The sequence below is a fragment of the Oryx dammah genome, unplaced genomic scaffold, assembly GCF_014754425.2.
Source record: "Oryx dammah isolate SB20612 unplaced genomic scaffold, SCBI_Odam_1.1 HiC_scaffold_17, whole genome shotgun sequence".
In the NCBI taxonomy this organism is placed as follows: domain Eukaryota; kingdom Metazoa; phylum Chordata; class Mammalia; order Artiodactyla; family Bovidae; genus Oryx; species Oryx dammah.
The window spans coordinates 34,891,628-34,912,917 of NW_024070201.1; the positions used below are offsets into that span (position 1 = coordinate 34,891,628).

General features: G+C 48.7%; 1 protein-coding gene across 4 annotated transcripts in view; it reads left to right on the plus strand.

Annotated features, from left to right (window-relative positions):
* PLEKHA7 (pleckstrin homology domain containing A7) overlaps nucleotides 1–21,290 on the plus strand; it is a 219,866-nt gene that overhangs the window by 166,315 nt on the left and 32,261 nt on the right. For all 4 annotated transcript variants that reach the window (XM_040258262.1, XM_040258263.1, XM_040258265.1 and 1 more), the window contains 4 exons: nucleotides 4,702–5,169; nucleotides 13,959–14,481; nucleotides 15,236–15,322; nucleotides 18,082–18,135. In XM_040258262.1, coding sequence (XP_040114196.1) covers nucleotides 4,702–5,169; nucleotides 13,959–14,481; nucleotides 15,236–15,322; nucleotides 18,082–18,135 — 1,132 coding nt within the window. The remainder of the gene's footprint in view (nucleotides 1–4,701; nucleotides 5,170–13,958; nucleotides 14,482–15,235; nucleotides 15,323–18,081; nucleotides 18,136–21,290) is intronic.

Consider the following 21,290-nt stretch of genomic DNA (forward strand, 5'->3'; position numbering starts at 1 on the left):
TGTAACTCATTAAGTTAAATGTTTAAGTCAGGTAAGGTGGGGGAGTCGGGAACATTCCCTTCACTTTTTTTTACCTGTAGCCATAGCCTGAACATTCTGGACACAAAGGCATCTATCTTATCTTGGCCCAACAGCTGTGGAAACAGGAGCTGTTGTTCATAACCCCAAGTCTTAGGGCTGGGTGGCAAGCAGACTCCCATTCTTTTAGGCACCTTGTTAGGGTTTGTTTTGCAGTAAATGCTGGTGTCAATCTGAGAAAAAAGTTTTATCTTTCTCAGTCAACTTTCTTTTTAGGACGTATTGCCATGTGTTGGGTGGAGAAGGCAATGGCACCCCACTCCAGTACTCTTGCCTGGAAAATCCCATGGACGGAGGAGCCTGGTAGGCTGCAGTCCATGGGGTTGCCAACAGTTGGACACGACTGAGCAACTTCACTTTCACTTTTCACTTTCATGCATTGGAGAAGGAAATGGCAACCCACTCCAGTGTTCTTGCATGGAGAATCCCAGGGATGGGGGAGCCTGGTGGGCTGCCATCTATGGGGTCACACAGAGTCGGACACGACTGAAGCAACTTAGCAGCAGCAGCCATGTGTTGGGATGTGCACACTCATATATATACACAGACAGTAAGGATTAAGATTTATAGTTATAAGTTAACTCCAAGGTTAGAAGAGACTGGCAAACTCCGTGATTTGGGATCAGCTCAAGAGAACAGTGTTACATGTGTTAACTGTGATTAAATCAGGCTTTAGGGTTATCTGGCTCTGGTGGCAGAGGCTATTTTCTATACTATATCCCTAAGTGCTCTCCTCAGTGGGAATGTATAGGTTCTCAGTAAAGACATGGAGGTTGAAAGAAAAATCTTCATTATAGTTGGTTGGGCTAAGACATTGTACCCATAACCCCTGGGTTCTGAAGTTGAAGAAATCCTCTTCTTTTTAATTTAAAATTTATTTTATTGAAGTGTAGTTGGTTTACAATGTTGTGTTAATTTCTGCTGTATAGGAAAGTTATTCAGTTTTATATATGTATACACACACACACATATATATATACATACATATATATACATATTCTTTTTCATAATCTTTTCAATTATGGTTTATCAGAGGTGTCTGTATATAATTCCCTATGCTATTCAGTAGGACCTCATTGTTTATCCATTCTATATGTAATAGTGTAATAGTTTTCTGCTAATCCCAAACTCCCAATCCATCCCACCCTTTCCTCCTGCCACTCCCCACCATAATTCTGTCCTGTGTCTGTGGGTCTGTTTCATATTTTAGATTCCACATGTAAGTGACATCATGTGGTGTTTGTCTTCCGCTTTTTGACTGACTTCACTTGGTGTGATTATCTCTAGGTCCCTCCATGTTGTTGCAAATGGCCTTATTGCATTCTTTTCCACGGCTGAGTAATGTTGCGCTGTATATGTGTGCCACATCTGTATGCATTCACCTGTCAATGGAGGAAACCCTCTTTTCCCTTCAATTCTAGTGTCTTCCATTCAGGTGCATATTTGTTTCACTGCAGGTTTGTTTGCAGGGTTTCACTTTCACAGTGAAAGCATATTTGTTTCACTTTGATGACAAGGTGCGAAAAGAAAGAGAAAGTTAAAATTTATAAAGTGTACTTTGTAGAACAAAGTTGTCCCTTTAAAAACTTCCAGTGAGAATTACTTTTTCTGAAAATTCCGTGGCTGTCCAATGGGTGGGACTCCATGCTTTACTGCTGAAGGCTCGGGTTCAATCCCTGGTCAGGGAACTAAGATCCCACAAAGCTGCATGGCACAGCCAAAAAAGAAAAAGAATTACTTTTTCTTAAAAGTGTGGCCCTTGAATATTTCACATGTTTCTTCTACTAGAGCTTATAGACCCACTGGACTTTAGGAATGGAAAGGTTCTTAAAAGTCACCATCTAACTATGTCAATATAAAATGATATAATAGGACTCCTTCTACTATGAGTAACAGAGCCCAAACTCAAACTAGCTTAAGTGAGAAACAATTTATTGATGTATAACCAAAAAGTCCAGGGATATATCTGGTTTCAGTTCAGTTCAGTCGCTCAGTCGTGTCCGACTCTTTGCGACCCCATGAATCACAGCACGCCAGGCCTCCCTGTCCATCACCAGCTCCCGGAGTTCACTCAGACTCACGTCCATCGAGTCAGTGATGCCATCCAGCCATCTCATTCTTTGTCGTCCCCTTCTCCTCCTGCCCCCAATCCCTCCCAGCATCAGAGTCTTTTCCAATGAGTCAACTCTTCGCATGAAGTGGCCAACGTACTGGAGTTTCAGCTTTAGCATCATTCCCTCCAAAGAAATCCCAGGCTAAATCTAGGAGTTCAGGACAAGTCTTTAAGATTCTGTTTCTCTCCATCTGCTTTCATTCTCAGATGCATGTGTGCAAAGTCGCTTCGGTTGTGTCTGGCTCTGCTTCCTTATGGACCGTGGCCCTCCAGGCTCCTCTGTGGAATTCTCCAGGAGTGGGTTGCCATGCGCTCTTCCGTGGGGATCTTCCCGCCCCAGGGACTGGAGTCATGCCTCCTGCATCCCCTGCACTGGCAGGCACCCTTGACCACAAGCGCCACCTGGGAAGCCTCGTCTCAGACAGCTGTTTCCTGTGTAGTTGTAGCAGCTCAAGACCAGCTCCAACCAAAGTCCCAGAGCTAGCTCTGATTGGCCTGGAGTGGGCGACCTGTCAGCCTATGAGCCAGTCACTGAGACTTGGAGCCTCAGGTTGAAAGGGACTAGTAGAGTCAGCAGGACCTAAACTGTAAGCGCTGAGAGTGGGATAGGATGATCCCCAAGTGAAAATTCAAACTCTGTTAGCAGAAGGGGTGGGAGATGGGGGGAAGATGTCTCCTAGTGATGGATAGAGGAAGTCCAAAGAAGCTTTTTCTTTCTCCCCCAAAGCTTTGGGCTTTCATGGAAAAGTAATTAGTACATGGGGCTTCCCAAGTGGTGCAGTGTTAAAGAATCCACCTACCAATTGCAGGAGATGTGGGTTCAATCTTTGGGTTGGGAAGATCATCTGGAGTGGAAATAGCAACCCACTCCAGTATTCTTGCCTGGAAAATTCCATGGACAGAGAAGCCTGGTGGGCTACAGTCCATGGGGTCACAGAACATCAAACATGACTCAGCACACAGCACACAGGCGTAGTGCACGGACATGAAATGTGAGCTTGCTTTTCTCAGTTTCCATACCTGTGTTAAGGCTGACAGGCCAGCACCCATGAAGAAGTAGACCTGTGTTAGGGGTTGTATTTTCACTTTATATTGACATTTTAACCAGCTCCCTGACTGGATGCATTCTGCCTTGAATCTGTGCTGATTATTGGTAGTTGAAGTTCTGAGGTTGTTGCAAGGACACCTGAGGTCTGGCCATTGAGATACAAATGCAGCAGCACCTCTGATGTTCATCTTCTGTTGAACCTGCAGCCTTGGTCATTTCAAGAAGTGATGGACGTCAAGGCCAGGACCTTTTTACCAAGGAGTATAAGTTGACTGGCTGCCTGTCCAAGGGTCCCTGGTAATTTTTCTGGTCCTTTTGAGCTAGGCTGGAGTGTGTTCCCCTGCCTCCTCAGTCTAAATTCTGCTAAGCTTATGGAGCTGCTGCTGTGTCCTTGGTACCAAGTAATGAGAATGCAGATACAACTTGGACTCAAGGAGTGGGGAGAGAGGCAGCTTCCAGTGGGAGATGGGCCATGAAAGAGGCTCTCTTCTCTATGCCCTGGAAGCTCTTTAGCCTCAGCTCACATCCTCACCTGTCACCGCTACCCACTTCTCTATAGTTTCCAGGTCTGCATGTGTGCAGATCATAGACAAACAGATGGAGAGGCTGTAGAGAGTCATGGCTTCAGTACTTGGACTCTGCAGTCTGCCTGGAATTAAGCCCTGGTGCCTCTTTTTCCCAGCAGGATGGTCTTGGGCAAATCATTTATCTTCTCTGTGCCTCAGTTTCCTTATCTCTGAAATCTGACTAATAATACTTCAGAAAATTGTTGTTATGTCAGTGTTCTTACATTCCTGTTGGAGCAGTTCCTTGAGAAGATAGATAAGTGGTCATATAGAGAGATTGCCATGCTGACTTTTCACTCAACATCTTGGAGGACTGTTAATTATGCTGCTCATTGTATTTTGGGCTATGCTGGATGCCAGCAGAGGAGACTCTGGACTCAGGAACTTTCTATCCAAGCTAACCTGCCCCAGACAGACAGGTGGACAAACAGCAAAAGGGAAAGGCCTGAGAATGTCATACATATACCATTTATTTGTTCAGTAGTGTTTACAGAGCTCCTATTCTGTACCATCATTATGTAGAAGTTCTGGGCATACAATGAATGGCCAGCTGGGCCTCAGACCTGAAGGAGCTCATAGTCTACTTGGGCACTAGATGAGTGAACACGCAGTTATGGTCCAGTGTGATTAGTTTGACAGTGCAGTCAGCTAAGATCCTGATCTAGACTGGGACTGTGTATAGGGTGGCTTCCTGGAGGAGGTGACATTTAAGCCAGATCCCAGAGGAGTAGAAGTTAGGCTAGCAGCATAAGGGAGTAGGCATGAAAGGGGCTCCAGGCAGAAGGAGGAGCCCATGCAAAGGCCTGGAGGTAACTGGAGTGTGAAGTGTGTTCTTTGGCAAGTCTTGGTTAGGGGTTCCAGTCTGGGCTGGGCTGAACATGCTATTGTCATTGCAGGGACACGGAGAAGGTGGAGCGGCAGGCGGTCCCCCAGGCCAACCACACAGAGTCCTGTCGAGAGTGTGGCCGCGTGGGACCCGGACATGCGAGGGACTGTCCTCATCGCAGCCACGAGGATTCTTTTGGATTCGAGAGGCGGGAGCAGGAGGAAGACCGGTACCGCTCCAGGGACCCACTGGAGAGCAAGCGGGACAGGAACAAGGCCAGGTCCCCATACTCACAAGTCGAAGAGGATTCCTTGTTTGTGGATTTACCCAGCGGCCCGAGAGGCCAGCAGGCTCAGCCCCAGCGGGCGGAGAGGAACGGAGTGCTGCCGGTCACGTCTGGCCCGGGAGAGCAGAACGGGACTGCCGGGTACCAGCGGACCTTCCCTTCCAGGACCAACCCTGAGAAGCACAGCCAGAGGAAGAGCAGCCTGGCCCACGTGGAGCAGTGGGCAAAGGCCCAGAAGGGGGACGGCAGGAGGTCAGTAACAGCTTCAGGATTGCTGCTGCTAGTGAGCGTAATAACGTCATAACAGTAGCTATCACTTCCCCAGCACAGGCTGGGTACGAGCTGGCCTTAAACTGTTTATCCCGTTATCTCCATAAATCCCTACAACAACCTTGCAAGGAAGGGTAAGAGCCTCAATTTATAAACAGAGACACTGGGGCTTGGGGTAGTAAAGGAACTTGCCTGGGGCACACAGATCAGTGGCAAATATGGAGTTCAGAGCCTGTCCGTGAGCCTGCCAAGCTCACCCGAGATTATATACATAGTGGGGGTTCCCCATGCCAGGGAGCATGCCTTGAGACTGTCAGCTTATAGATAGTAATTGGTCTTCTCCTCTTATTTCGCTACTTCTCTGCATCTGGGAATAGTTGTAGCAGTCAAGAGTAAATAGAGATCCCTTTTTAATTCCAGGCGTAGGGAAGTGCTCAGGCACTGTTGACATTTGGCTTTATTATACCCATTCCTTCAAGAAGTGGTTTTAATTATTTAGAGGGAAGACATCGCTTGCTATTTGCAAAGCACTGTCTGTATTTTATAATTTTAGATTCATTAGGACACATTTCTGAATGTGCAGAATTCAGGGTCACTTAGCTTTCCCAGTGACCTTAGAAGCCACTAAGGTTGTCTAAACCGTGAGGACAACAGGTCCCCTTCACCATCCTCAGGCTTCTAAAACAAGCCTCGGACTGGAGACAAGACAGCAAAGTTGTGGTCCATTCAGAAAGTCTGTATCCTGATCCAGGTGGTCTGTTGTGAGGTTAAATGGTGGGAGAACTCACAATGGAAGCTCCCTGAGCAGTTGGTAGACCTTGTTGTGGGTCAGGTGAGGATAGCCCTCGGTGTTATAGCTGAGATACTGTCCAATTCCCTCCTGACACAGACCAGATGTCAGTTCTGTTTGATCAGAGTTTGCGTCTTACTGAAAACAGCTACTTCCCTAGGACACGTAAGGGGAAAGCTGCTGCTCTTGGTGCCAGACTCGGTAGACCCCCTAGGAGGTAGTTGTGAGCGACTTTGCTGCTGAGTAAGATTGGAAAGCTAGCAGGGGTTGTATCATGCAGATCCTCGTACTCCAAGGTAAGGAATTTGGATTTTATTTGAAAGAGCAATAGGGGAAGCTGCTGGAAGGTTGTGAACAGGTAAATGGTGTGATCTGATTCACAAAGAAGATCAGAGCCTAGGGAACAGGCTATTGCAATAGTCCAGTATGATGACAGCGTGGTGATGGTGGAAACAGAAAGAAATTTGAGGTACTTTTTGAAGGTTGAGACAGAAAAGCCTGTCCATGAATTGGATGTGCAGAATAAGAGAAAGGGAGGAACAAGGATGATTCCTCAAATTTTGAATTGAACAAAATTTGTTCTGAGTGGTTGCTGAGATGGGGAAGTCTTAGGAACAGTCTGGGGGTGGAAATCAGGATTTCCATTTTAGACCTGAGAACCTATTAGATCTCCAGTGGGAAAGATGTCTGGGAGGCAGGTGGATGTGGATTGTGGTGTGGAGGTTTGGCATCTGGTTGGACATGTTGATGAGGAGCCCTGAGTGCATAGGTGGTATCCCAGCACTTTGTGTTACAACAGAAGGGTGATCCAACAGAGGAAATGGTGTGTCAGACAGAAGCTACTCATGGTAAGTTAGCTGTTTCTTCATATATATAACAACTCTTAGGAAATGAAATCAGTATGGGGCTGACTTGGGAAGGTAAAAGCAAGAGAAATCAGAAGTAGAAGCAGAGAGGAGGGGGCATGGATTTGGCCCTGATAAACCTGAATGAAGTCTGGATTTAATCTTGAAGGCTGGTGAAAGCCACTGATGAACTTAAAATGGAGTGTGGCATGATAGCTTTTAATGTTTAGGACAGTGGTTTGAAGGGTATTGGCAGGGAAGAGGAACCAGGATAGCTGGGGAGAATTTTAAGACTAGGTAATCTAATTTAATCTAATCTAATTACCTAATTTTAGGGTTAGGTACTCCTTACCTATTCCCAGTTATAACTCAGCATACCCATGTACATGGTGAAGAAATTTCCCAGGGGATTCTGATGTACCACCATCCAAAATGAGACTACACAGTCAAGCTTTTTTTTAGTAGTTTTCAGTATTTATTTCTGTATTTCCAAATAAGATATTTATACTGCTTGGTTTCTTGATTTTTCAGTTTTAGTTAGCTATTGACATTCTACTCTAGAAAATAAAGATTTAAGGTTCTTATTCCCCTCTCTGCTTTCCCTTTCCAAAAACACACTTACTCTTATTCCAGCTTTATAATATAGTTGTAATTTTTATTTAGATCACTAGTCAATTTTTACATGGTTACATAATATAAAATATAATTATTCACTGCTGGACCATAGTTTTCTCTGTACACATTACTAATTTATCACCAAACTCAGAGCTAGATGTGTAAATCTCTCTTTATTCGGGGCCCTCAAATAGTCAGTAATTTACTAATAAGGTAAAAAATCAAAATAACAACAATGGGTAAATACTAAAAAATAAGTGCCCTTCTATTTTATTTCAGAAGCCTAGATCTACTCCCCGACAACCAACTACTGTGTTAAAAACAAAACAAAAATCCATGTTCTTCATCTCGCTTTGTTTCACTTTATTTATTTATTTATTTATTTTACATGTACATTATTTTATTTTATTTATTTGTTTCACTTTAATATACCAATGAATATATAGATATTTTAATGTATCTTGGCTTACCTTCCATATCAGACATATAGACTTAGATTATTAATTTGAAATGGTACAGAATATTGCATTATATTCATCTCCAGTGATCTTTATACCATTTCTCTGTTGATGGAAGATTAGGTTGACTGTTAACATTTGCTATTATTACAAACCATGCTGCAGTCAATGTCCATGGCCAGTTGTCTTTACAAATAAGTGCAGGTGTACTTGAAGAAGAGATTACTTGAAACAGAATGACTAAGTCAGAGGATATATGTGATTTTGATTTTGATTGATTTTACTAAATTGGCCTCCAACAGTGTTATTTCAGTTTATACCCCGCCAAGTGTCCCCATTACCCCACCCTCGTGTTATCTCTGAAAACTGTGTTCAGTGAACTCCTTGCTCTGGTGCCCACATAGAAGATAGTTAAGTGGAGAGGAGTCTGAAAAGAATACGGTCAAGTATGAAGTGGTCGTATTTTGGGTAGGAGGCAAGGAAGACCTCAATGAAAGCAGTGAAGATGGTGAGGATTGTGAGGATGGGCTAGATAGGATACATGGATGCTGAGACTGGGTAGGTACAGGGCTTGGCGAACTGATTTATCCAGGGCTGGAAGGTGAGGAGGGCCACAGGTGGAGTTGAGGTTAACCTTACTGTTTGACTTGGTTAATAGCTAGGTGTGGTACTGAGCATGGGAGAGAGGAATAAGCTTGAAGAGGAATGTGGTACCTGTGGAATGCCCATGTGGAAATAAGCAACAGGTTCTAGGAAATGTGAGTTTAGGTTAGGGAGAGATTTGGAAGTCACTGCCATGGAGGTGGTAACTGATGCCCAGGCAGTAGTTGAGATCACCCAGGGTTGAGCGCTTCAAGCAGTTGGTTTTTAATTCTGGCTGCACAATTTGGTCATTTGAGGCCCTGCCCAAGAGATTTTGCTTTCTTTGGTCTGGGGCAAGGTCAAGGCATCAATCTGTTTGAAAGTCTCTCCAGGTGATACCAGTATATGAGAGAGGTTTAACATTTACTGAAGCCCATGTCCCCTGCCTGGAAATCTGATTCTGATGATCTCAGTTTCAGCTTGGACATCAGTAGTTTTCAAAATACCTCCTACCCCTGGTGATTCTTGGAGAAGGCAATGGCACCCCACTCCAGTACTCTTGCCTGGAAAAGCCCATGGACGGAGGAGCCTGATAGGCTGCAGTCCATGGGGTCGCTGAGAGTTGGACGTAACTCAGTGACTTCACTCTCACTTTTCACTTTCATGCATTGGAGAAGGAAATGGCAACCCACTCCAGTATTCTTGCTTGGAGAATCCCAGGGATGGCGGAGCCTGGTGGGCTGCCATCTACGGGGTCGCACAGAGTCGGACACGACTGAAGCGACTTAGCAGCCTGGCGATTCTAACATGAGCTCAGGGTTGAGAATAACTGGCTTGGAGGAAATAGTAGAAGAGGACCAGCGGCAGACTTGAGCCTTCCTTGGTGGTTCAGTAGGTAAATCCTCCTGCAATGCAGGAGATGCTGGCAGACATGAGTTCGATCTCTGGGTCAAGAAGGTCCCCTGGAGGTGGGCATGGTAACCCACTCCAGTATTCTTGCCTGGAGAATCCCATGGACAGAGGAGCCTGGTGGGCTACAGTCTATGGGGTCATGAAGAGTCAGACACAACTGAGTCACTTTCACTTTTCAACGGCAGAAGCCTGAGGATCTCCAGCCCCAGGGGGTGGGCAAAAGCAGAGACTGCTTAAAGAAGTCTAGTAGGAGACGGAGGAGGAAAACCGGGGTATGGTGAGGGGGGATTCATTTGGAAGGAGTCCAGTCGGCAGCTTGCTTCCTAGATGTGGTGCTTTCTGAGGGGGGTGGGCACCTGGCAGTAGGATCTGAACGTCAGTTTCTGCTGGTCTTGCGGTCAGTAGCAGAGGCCTTTGGTTTCACCAAGCTGCCTGAAGGGCCTTAGGTGGGTAGACCTTCATAATAGAGCTAGAGTTTTGAAGTTAGGTCAGAAGGCAGAGTACTGGGAGGGCAAGGCAGAAGGGAACCAGAAAGAAGGCATGGCCAGTGATAAACCTTTGTGACAGGGATGCAGAAATGACTTTCAAAAGCTGTGTGGCTGATATGCAGTTATAAGTTGTGATTGTGAAATGTGCCTGGCAGCCCACAGACCTAGGTTATTCTGCTACACATGTTGTGGGCTGGGGGCAGAGCAAGGAGCTAAAGGATGAGAAGCCAACTGCAAGGAAATAAAGGTGGCTGGGGAAGGTGTTGAACTGTCCCCAGGATGTGGAGCCATTCTTATCTAAGGGGCAGACATGAGGATGAAAACAGCTCATTGGCCTTGGAGGTCATTGTGCACCCAGTGAGAGGAATCTCAGCCTCGTGGTGGAAGCAGTGCTCAGTGGGCTTAGGGGTTGAAGACGACCCTTAGGGAAGAAAGCTGTCAGCCTCTGAGGTCAACAGAGCGCTCATTCTTTGATTATTCACGTGTATCTGGGAGGAATTGCATATTACATATCAGAGTTATCTTTTTTTCCTCCTTAAAGATGTTTTTATAATCTCTTACAGTCAAGTAATAAGTAGATCTGGCTGCTTAATAAAGGAAGCTCCTCCGTTTGAAAATACAGAAGAGGGATATCCATGCTCTGTATGATGGAGACTCTGCTAATCTCATTAGCTGGAGCACATTGGACTTGGCAAGGAGGGTTATTTGAACTGTAATATGATCTTGTATTTGTGACTCTAGACCTCACGAGGAATTACTTCTAATAGTTGTTTCAGTACATGGAGGTGTCTATTATATTTCACTTTATTAAACTCCTTTAGAATGGTGCTTTGCAAGGGCAGACTGATACAGCCTTAGAATCTTACCACCTTCTATGAAGTTGATTTGAAATTCTAGCCTTCCGTGTTTTCCTAGTATTTAAAATAATGCATACTTGTATAATAAAAGGCAGGGGTGGGGGTAGAGTCAGGGAGTGCAGACAGTACCACGAGGAAAGGTGAAAGCCCTGTGCAGTAGGTGTGGAAGCTCAGGTGAGGGCCATCTGCTGCATAAGTAACTGGTTATAAGAACTGATTTCACATTTTGATATGACTGTTTTATAGGGACTGTATCAGAATATGTAGGTAGATGCCTTTCGGAACAAGGAGGGCCCATGGCAGAAGGCAGGAGGTGTAGAGTCTTCTTTTTGGATAAGGCTGAGGTTGGGGTCCAGCAAATGGGTCTGCTCTTAGGTCATCTGCTCTGGGTGCTCCTCCCTGCTCTTGGGGGACCTTTACCTCATCTTACAACCCTATCCACTGTGTCCTTCCCTCTACCATCTGTTAGTGGTGGTTTGGTCTCTGGCACCAAGACTTACTATTATACAGGGGTCTTTGGAGTTACCCCTCTAATGGCCAGCACTGAGCGGGTAGCAGGCAGTGTATTAGCAGAGGGCACAGGCTAGAGGATGAGCTGGGGGCTTTGGGGCACTGCCCCGTGTGAGTCGGTGGGTGAAGAGGCTCTGACCATCTGGACACCATAGGCAGGCATGAGGAATGGGCTGCAAAGCCAGACTGAAGGGGTTTACAGGGTGAGCATGGCTGGGACATGCTTTGCAGAGTTTGCATTTTGCTTCAGGCGGAGGAAACGGTGGTTAGTACAGTCATGAACTCCCAGGGGGAAGCCCCTGGCCTGGTTTCTGCCACTGCGGCCACACTGCCCCTTCCTCAAACACAGTCCCCGCTGAGGAATCCGTAGCAAACCTGCCACCTGGTGGCAAGGAGACACGCTCGAGGAGTCTGTGCTGAAGAGATCTTAAAATTACCTTCCTTAATTGCAAAGGTTGGCTTCTCAGTGGTAAAGAATCCACCTGCCAAGGCAGGAGATACGGGTTCAGTCCCTAGGTCTGGAAGATTCCCTAGAGGAGGAAATGGCAGACCACTCCAGTATTCTTGCCTGGAAAATCTGATGGACAGAGGAACCTGGTGGGCTGCCGTCCAGGGAGTTGCAAGAGTCAGACATTACTTAGCAACTAAACAACAACAAATTGCAAAGGTAACAATAAAAAGAGAATAAAGTCACTATTTTATTTTTCTGGTTTCACCATGGGGCATGTGGGATCTTACTTCCCCAACAAGGGATCAAAATCTGCACCCCCTGCATTGGAAACTCAGAGTCTTAGGCACAGGACCATCAGGGAAGTCCCGAAAGTCACCATTTTTGAATGACAACTACTTCTAATCCTGAGAACAGTCTATTAAATGGTTCTTATGAGCCCCATTTTACAGTAAGGAGAGTGAGGACATAAAAGATACTAACCTGAGGTCCTGTAGGTAGGAAGTGATGCAGAGACTTTAAAAACAAAACAGCACTTCTCCCACATGAGCCCCTGGAGGGCTTGTTAAAACACAGGTGACTGGGCCTCAGCCCCAGGGTTTCTGATTTTGGGTGGGGCCTGATAACCTGCATGTCTAACAAATTCCCAGGTGGTGTTGAGGATGCTGGACTATGCTGTGAGTAGCACAAGGTCTGGCACCTGGTAAGCACAATATAAAGGTTTGTTAGATAAAACTGATAAAGGCAGAGTCAGGATTCCAACCGGGCCTAATTCGAAAAACCTGTCCTTTTTTATATCATGCTGCCTCTCAGACCGGCTTAATAAATTCAAGGCTTAATAAAACCCTCTACTTGGTCCCTTGCTGAATTTTTCTTTTAGAAAAGAAGATGGCTGGTTGGTAGTGGTTTTCATGATCCTATCCAGCTTTTGTGTGCTGGAGTGTTTGTTGAAGGGTTGGGTATGTGTCAGGACTTTCTCAGACCGTGGACAGCACCACAGAATGTGAGACAGAATTCCTGCCCCCCAAGGATTTACGGCTTGGCTGGGGAAGAGACCGCTTACAAGCAGGAAAAGGTTACATCAGTGCAGGACCTTGGAAAAGTTACAGACCGTACAGTAACTAGGTCAGAGCAGGGCAGGAACCCCGAGGTCTGTGGCATTGCAGAAGGCCTCCATGGAAGAGGCGTGTGTCCTGACGAATGAGTGAAAGTTGGCAGTAGGCAAGATGAGCCTGTGCAAGTAGGGAAGAGAGGAACAGTACTATGAGAATAAGGAGAGAAAAGCTGGAAGGGCTCACCCCCCGGTGAAGGTACTGTCTGCGTCTCATGGAGCCTGCAGTCTCTGCCTGTCTCATTCATTCTTCAGCTCAGCCTTAGGAGGCAAGTAGTTCCTTCCTCATGTTGTAGGTGAGGAAACTGAGGCAGAGCAGTCAGGTAAGTTGCCTAGGGTCACACAGCCAGTGGATTCAAGTTGCCCAAGTATGTAGGAGGCTGGACAAGGTCAGGGTGAGGCAGGGGTGCAACTGAGAGGGGGTGCCTTTTTAAATGTTGGGCCTTTGGTGCTCACCTTGCCCCAATTTGATCTTGGTCTGGTTAGGAGGAGCAGTGAGAAAATAGCAGGGCGATGAGGGTTGAGGTCAGGTGCTAGAGACCCATGAGTATCAGGAGAAGGGGTTTAGAATTTGCTTCATAAGCAGCAGGGAACCCTTGATGGTTTTGGAGGACTCTTTGCGACCTCATAGACTATACAGTCCATGGGATTCTCCAGGCCAGAATACTGGAGTGGGTAGCCTATCCCTTCTCTAGGGGATCTTCCCGACCCAGGAATCGAACTGTGGTCTCCTGCATGGCAGGTGGATTCTTTACCAACTGAGCCAAGTTGTCTGGGAGGCAGTAATTAATCAGTATTTGGACTAGAATAATGGGGAAAGGAAGGAACAGAACTTGGTGCTGGGAGCATCTTGTTGACGGGTGGGAGAGAGAGAGAGGCAGGTTAATTGTGTTGCACCGGAAGTGGGGCGGCCAAGTCGGCCTGGTCGGGGTGGGGGGCGGGGGGTTGACCCTGTAGGGTTGATGGAGAACGTGGTTTAGGAGCGCTCTGCTCAGGGAGGGAGTGAGTGAAGTGCCAGCCGTCTGTGTTGATTGCTCTTTGGGGTTCCGGCAGGGCTCCCTCAGGGCCCGGCTCTGGGGCGTTGCCCCGCTGCGTTTCCGGCAGCCTCGCAGACCCCTTGCAGGTCCCCTGACCTGTCCTCTCCTTTCCCCTCAGCCTGCCCCCGGAGCAGACCCTCCCTCGCCAGGGCCCCAGCCAGCACCTGTCCTTCCCAGAAAACTACCAGACCCTTCCGAGGAGCAGCCGCCACCCCTCGGGGGGCTCTTCGCCCCCTCCCCGCAACCTGCCGAGCGACTACAAGTACGCGCAGGACCGAGCCAGCCACCTGAAGATGTCGAGCGAGGAGCGCCGGGCGCACCGGGACGGCACCGTGTGGCAGCTCTACGAGTGGCAGCAGCGCCAGCAGTTCCGGCACGGCAGCCCCACCGCCCCGGTCTGCGCCGGCTCCCCGGAGTTCGCCGAGCAGGGCCGGAGCAGGAGCATGTTAGAGGTGCCCCGCTCCATCTCCGTGCCTCCGTCTCCCTCGGACCTCCCTCCGCCGGGACCCCCGAGGGCCTTCCCACCCCGGCGGCCCCACACGCCGGCAGAGAGGGTCACTGTGAAGCCACCGGACCAGAGGATGAGCGTAGACATCTCGTTGGGGGGTTCTCCCAGGAAGGCATGGGGCCCCGCCACCAAGGTGAGACTCTGGAGGCCCTGCCAAGCTGCCGGGCCGCCCCGCCTCATGGCGTTGGAGCTTCGCATGGTTTGAACACCCATTGGAGCGATACAGGGTAATGCTAGGTAACACTTCTGCGGTTCTGTACTGCTGCACTGGGTGCAGCACTGAGGCTCTTCTGGCCGCAGCCCTGTGAGGCGGGTGCTGTTTTCCCAGGAGTCCCTGCTCTCTGCAGGTAGAGCATTCCTGTAAAACCTTTCGTAAGCCAAGATGGCCTAAAGCAAAGAAGCAATTACCTTTTTCTGTAAAAGCGAAAATCTCCTTTGGATTTCAGTTATCAAAAAACAGGTACTAAAGGTAGGTCTTTTGTAAAATCAAAGTGGCATATAACAAATTTTTGGAAAGCAGGAGATCCCTGTGTGCCCATTTTACATTTGAGAACTTTTGGGCATTAAGGGGTGAAGTTACTTGCACAGGGTCACACAACTCAAACTCGACTTTCTTGCAGCCTGGAAGGCAGGGAAAGATGTCTGTGTTCAACCAGTTCAGTTATTTATAAGAACCCGACAAGGTTGAGCCTTCGAGGGTCTGTCACAGTTAACCATTGTCGGAACCCGGTGTGAAAGGTGTGCGTCTGCGTTAGACAGGTGAAGAGTCAGGCTGAGAGGGGCCCAGCCCTGGGCTCGGCTGGCCCAGTGGTGAGTGGCAGAGGCTCCGCCCTGGCCCCACTGCCTTGCCTGGCTCCCGGTGTGATGTCTGGTCTCCTCTCCTGCAGAACTCCTCTCATGTGGACCGACGCTCCATGCCCTCCATGGGTTACATGACCCACACTGTCAGCGCTCCCAGTTTACACGGAAAATCGGTAAGCAGCGCCTCCTCTGCCGTTCCGGGTGACTGAACTGATCCAGCTTGCCAAGGGCTCGTCTCGTCAGGGTTCTCCCGGAAGCCAGTCAGAGGCAATCTGTATTTTAGAGATGAGGAACTGAGGCTCAGAGAAGTCGAATGAGCTGCCCAGGCCCGTCTCGCCGGGACTGGGTCCTCCCGAGGTCGGCAGGAGAACTTGGGGAAAGTGGAAGAGAATTGTGAAATGGAGGAGGATGTGGTGTGTCTTCTTTTGGGGGCAGCGTTCTCCAGCCAGCTGCCTTCCCCCCACTGTTGGCATCTCTCCTTTCTTCCCCGCGTTTGCTTTGATGAGTTCCCTGTCTTCAAAGTTCAAGTCTGGGTGAGGCTGCACTGCTGGGGGCTGTTTCCTGATACACACTACGTCCTGCACCTCCCTTTCTGCCGGCGCCGTTATTTGTCCTAATGACAGAATTACCGCCGTAATTACTCAGTGGTGTCGCGTCAGTGCTGTCCCGGCAGCGCTGTCCTGGCAGCGGAGTGAAGAGTAATGATAGCGTCGTGCTCCCGCGGTGGCTCATTTCCTCACGATGTGTCTTGCACACCCGCAGCTGGAGGAGCTCTCACTGCTTCTCGCCCAGTTACGGCAGCACCAGGCCAGGTTGGCCAGTGTGCGAAATTTCGCCATCGGCCAGTTACTGCAGCACCAGCTGACCTTTCCCTCCTGCCAGGTCAGCACTGGTGGGCCCTCTCAGGGCTGGGGGCCACCCTGGGGACCAGGGAGTGCCATGCTGACCTGTGCTGCCTCGTGCCCGTGCTCTAGTCTGTCCTCTGTCTGGCTCTCTCCCTTGTTCCTGCCTGTTTGCTTCTGGATGCTACTGCCGGACACCGTGCGGCCGTCATGAGGCCCGCGCCCCTAGTGCTTGGGAGCAGGGGGGGCGGCTGCATGGGGTGTGAGGGACCTGGATTGTGGCTTCTTTGCCTGTGAGTAGTGATTGCCAGGCTGGTGTGTGGTCATGTCCAAGGGCTGTGCTGGTTGTCATCCTTGTTGCCACCTTGGGCACTCCTTGCGATGCTGAAAGGTGTGTGTCAGCCCAGAAGAAGGCATCACGCCCTCTCATCTGGACAGTGCCCTGCTGATTGACAGAGCATCCTCACACCCCTTAGCCTGGTGAACTTCACAGTAACCTGGAACAGCTTAGGTGAGACTTCACAGGGGAAGTGATTTGCCCAGGATCCTGCAGTCAGGGGCATGCAAGGCCAGAGCCGAATTGCAGGTCCTCTCTGGCAGAGTGTTTCCAAGATATGGGGGGGTTGCAGGCAAGCTCCTTGCGTGGCCAGGCAGTTGTTATCCTGGACATCATCCTAAAGAAAATGCTGGTCCACACAAGGCTGGCCTCCCAGCTGCACAGAAGTAGGTAGAGGACAGATGAGGAGGGTGAGGGATTGTCACCTTCCTTTCCTGTCCTATTTTAGTGGGACCTGAAGGACTTGGGAAGTGTCTTTGGAAAAATGAATCTAAGGCAACATATGCAAAAATCCTAAGTTGTGAATTTGGGTGATTTTTTAATAACATTGCTCTCGTGCTGTCACTCTTACTGCTGTGGAACTGGGCTGACAAAGGAAGTAGGAATGGGTGAGGAGACAGTTTAGAGTCAGAAATAAGATCTTAGAAGCCACTGGTGTCCCTGGCCATGGTCCTTAAGGCCTTCTTATGCTTTAAAACACTGCCTAAACTTTTAGCATTATTTATTTATTCTTAAAAAATATTTCAGCAAGCCTGTAGTCTATTTTTTAATTTTGGGGATTAAAAAAATTAATCACACAACTTTTGGGATCTTAGTTCCCCGACTAAGGATCAAACCCATGACTCCTGCAGTGGAAGCACAGCAGCTTGACCACCAGGGAAGTCCCTGTTTTTGTTGGCATTACATCAGAGCTGTAAACCCAGAACACCCTCGCAGCCCTGGCTTGCTGAGACGCCTCTGAGCTGGCTGAGAAAGTGCCGGGACTGTTTTTCTGAAGCTTTCATAGTCCCTCTGCCTCGCAGTTAGCTTCTGTAATCCATTACGTGGAAAGCACCAGTTCTAGGGAATCAGAGAGTCTTTTTCTTATTCTCACTGCTTCTGGTCATTATACTGAAGAACTCAACAGACTGTCAGAGATGACGCAGGCAGGTCGGTTTGCCTGGACCTTCCTGATCTAGCTCCCGGCACAGCCACCTTGACTTCATGCTGAGCAAATGGAACCAGAACTTCCAGGGGACTTTATGTAGCCTCAGGTGCTTATCCTCCGGGAACCCAAGGTCATAAGGGGACCTCCTTGGGTCACCTGCGTCATCTCCATGCCTCTTCCAGGCACCAGTCTGCAGCGATCAGGGGTCATATTCCTCTGCACAGTGCAGAGGTCTGGCGACCAGGTTTGGAACGTAGCATGTCCCCCAGGGAGACCCCTCTAGCTCTGTGTCCGGAGCTCACCTCCACCTCAGCTGCGCTGCTGTCCCAGCCCTCTGATGCGATGTGTGCTGGCCCCCTGCTCCCCTCAGACTGTCCCCAGCCCGTGGTGGGGGCACACTGGCCTTCCTCACATGGTGCGCCCATGAGATCCGCCATGCTGAGGGGCTCTGAGCTGCACCAAGACATCTGTGCTTCCTCTGTGGCTCGGATATGTTGTTCTGTGGTCTCTTGTCCCTGAAGCTGCACCATGTAAATGATTCACACTCGAAGGGACACCTTTGGGTTTTCATAGCTGGCTTTTTTCCTCTCTCTGCTTCATTTGAAGGCTGATGATACCTACCTCCAGCTGAAGAAAGACCTGGAGTACCTGGACCTAAAGGTGAGTGGCCTCAGGGGTCTGCTTTCCTTGGCGCTTACCTTTCTGAGTGTCAGCCTCATCAGAGACCAGCCCCAAAGCCAGAGGCCTTGCGGGTCTTATAAATCTGGGTTTCAAATGAAGATGTCGCCTATCTGAATCGGAAGGCAGAAGTTTTGTTTTGGTGTTTTTGATTTTTTTTTTCCTTTGGTTGCTGTGGCTTTGAAAATTTCATTTTTCAAATGGAATAGAATTCACATATTACATTGTATTGGTTCCAGGTGTACAACAAAATGACATTTGTATGTGTTAAGAAGTGACTGTAAGTCTGATTAACATCCATCACCATTCTTGGTTATGAATTCTTTTTTCCTGTGATGAGAACTTTTAAGATCTACTCTCTGAGCAACTTTCAAATATGCAATGTAGTATTAATAACTATAGTCACCATGCTGTATATTACTGCCTCATGATTTATCTATTTTATATCTGGAAGTTTCTCCCTTTCAGAAGAGTTTTATTTCTTATAGCCTCCGATGCTGGGCTCTTAGTTTCTTATGAATTTTGCTGCCAGGTTTCTGGTTTACAAAATGAGGGCACACACTCTTGCTCTCTTCCTGTCCTTGGTTAGAACCACAGGGTCTCTCCAGATGATACCGAGCTGCTTCTTCAGAGCCTCCAGTGGGGTGGGGATGGGTTTGGTTCACAGGGTGTCCCTGATGCGTGTTTTCAGGCACCGCTGGTTTAGTGGCTTCAGTTTTGTTGCTGGGGGAGCAGGTACCACACACAGTCCTGTGGCCCTGAGGGGTACTGTGGTCTTCCACCCGTGTTTAGGAGATGAACATCAGACCCCTCCCTGTAGGTGATGAAGTTCAGGCTCTAAATCAACCTCCAGAGCACAGAGAGAGCTGGGCAAGTTGCTGGAGAAGCGAGAGGCATTCTGCCGGGAAGAGAGCAGCTATTGTTTTGTTCCCACAGCTCTCCGAAATCTCCCACTGTGAAAAGCACTTCTTATGCCTGAGCCAGGACATAGACTGAAGGAATGTGACCTTTAATTTACCATGGGTGTGAGAGGGCGGGCAAGGGCCCCCAAGGGAGGACACCCAGGTGACGGTCACTGAGGCATGCCTCCCTCAGCCCCCAGGGTACCTGGCTTGACATATTTTTAACCCGGGCTCATCATCCAGCCTTGCAGAAGCAGGACGATGAGTGCTAGGTCCGCAGGCAGCAGATGAGAGGCCTCCCCACTCTGAGGCAAGATCGAGGCCTTTGATTAGGAATTGCTCAGTTGACTTACCTATCTGTTACTAACTTGAGCATTTGTGCTATACCCAGCTCGGAGAAACTAGGGGAGAGGCAAGAGAAAAACTGAGGCTTTCTTTCCTTGAGAAACTTCCAAATGCTCTGGGTTTGGGAAGGAAAATATCCTGAAATAACACAGATTTATGGCAAGGAGTGTATAAAGATGTGTCTGGCTCAGCGCTCAGATCTGAAAGAGTAAGGATCCCCGTGGGCTGACGTGTCAGCAAGGCTTCTGGAGGAGGCGGCATGTGTCTGGAGCCTTGAAGAACCAGAGGGCTTGGGTTGGTTGAAATTAAAGGGAAGGGAACGGTGGGAGCCAGGGTGTGGCTGGGGCTCTGGGGACGTGGGGGCAGATTGTTCAGGTTCCTGAATCTGTCCTAGGCTTTAGGACGGAAAGTGCAGTGAACTAAAGTCAGACTTGGCTTTCATAGTTAAGCTAAACAAAGAGGGTTCTCTCAAAACCAGGATGTCTCCTAGCTTATGTGGTCGTTAGGTCATGCAGAACATGAATGAGTGTTGTTGGTGATGGCAGTCAGCCCTCAGGAAGTGCTCACACATGGTGGTGTGGGCCAGATGGGCAACCCAGCCCAGCCTCCAATACTCTGATCCTGGGCTGGTCCTCCCGCCATGCCCACCTTCCCCGTCTGACCTAGAGCAAGGATCAGTAGCCCTTGATCTATACCTGCTCAGGGTATCCCCACATCCTTGTTCCCTGACCTCACCATGCCCCCGTCCAGTTCTTCTTTCACTGTGGCTCTGGGGCCATGCAGGCCACACAGAAATATTTGTAGAGCATCTGTGATGTCATCTGGGCCTGTGGGAGAGGCGTGGCTCACGGCAGCCCAAGTGTACCTTGTAGAACTCTTCAGCGTACGTGGTGCTTGGTGCATGGGAACTTAATAAAGCGCCTGAGCCAGAGTCACAGGAAATAGCTGTCTTCTGATTCCCATCTGTGTGGGATAGCTGATCTCACAGTGGGTCCCAGAGAGAAGATCCAGCTCAGGTTTGTTTAAAGATTGTAGTAGTGTGTGTGCTAAGTCTCTTCAGTCATGTCCGACTCTCTGTGACCCCATCGACTGCAGCCCACCAGGCTCCTCTGCCCATGGGATTCGCCAGGCAAGAGTAGTGGAATGGGTTACTATGGCTTCCTCCAGGGGATCTTCCAGACCCAGGGATCAAACCTGTATTGAACTAAAGGGATTGAGAGAGAGGGGAGGGGTAACTGAGGTACAGGATAATAGAGCAGAGCCAGAAGGCCCTGTGAGTACTGACTCCCCACAGAAACTGAATAGCCACAGAGGGTATGTGTGTCAGTCACCATGTATTACTTCACTTCTATTCAATTAAGTAACCCCTGTAAGTAGCCCTATCAAGGAGGTGGTGTTATATTTTTCACTAACCAAACCTCAAAGAAATAAACGACTTTCCCAAGGCTGTGTTGGTAGTCACTGAGGAATCCATACTTGGGTGTAGCACTGACTCTGAGACTGGTGCTCTTAAGCCCCCTGCCTCCCGGCCGCTTTTACAATACCGCCTCTACTACTGTGGACCCAAAGGCATTCGGTTTTTTATGGAGCTGAACTGGGATTTTTCTTCCAGGAAATGTGCATGATGTGATAGAGAGAGGCAAGGTGGATCCTTGTGTCTTTACCAGCTAGGAGCCGTGTGTGACCAAAACAGTAGCTTGTGATGGGAAATTGTCACTGTTTGCCATGAAAAACAGCTGTGTTGATGCCAGCACTTCCCTGCTCTTAGAGTTGTTACTCCAGTTGCTAAGCTCCTCTTAGAGAACCCGTCCCCCAGTGACAGCACCAGCAGGTGAGAGACACTTGGCTTACCAGCAGCACGTGTGGGGAAAGATGCTGGGGTTTGTGCTG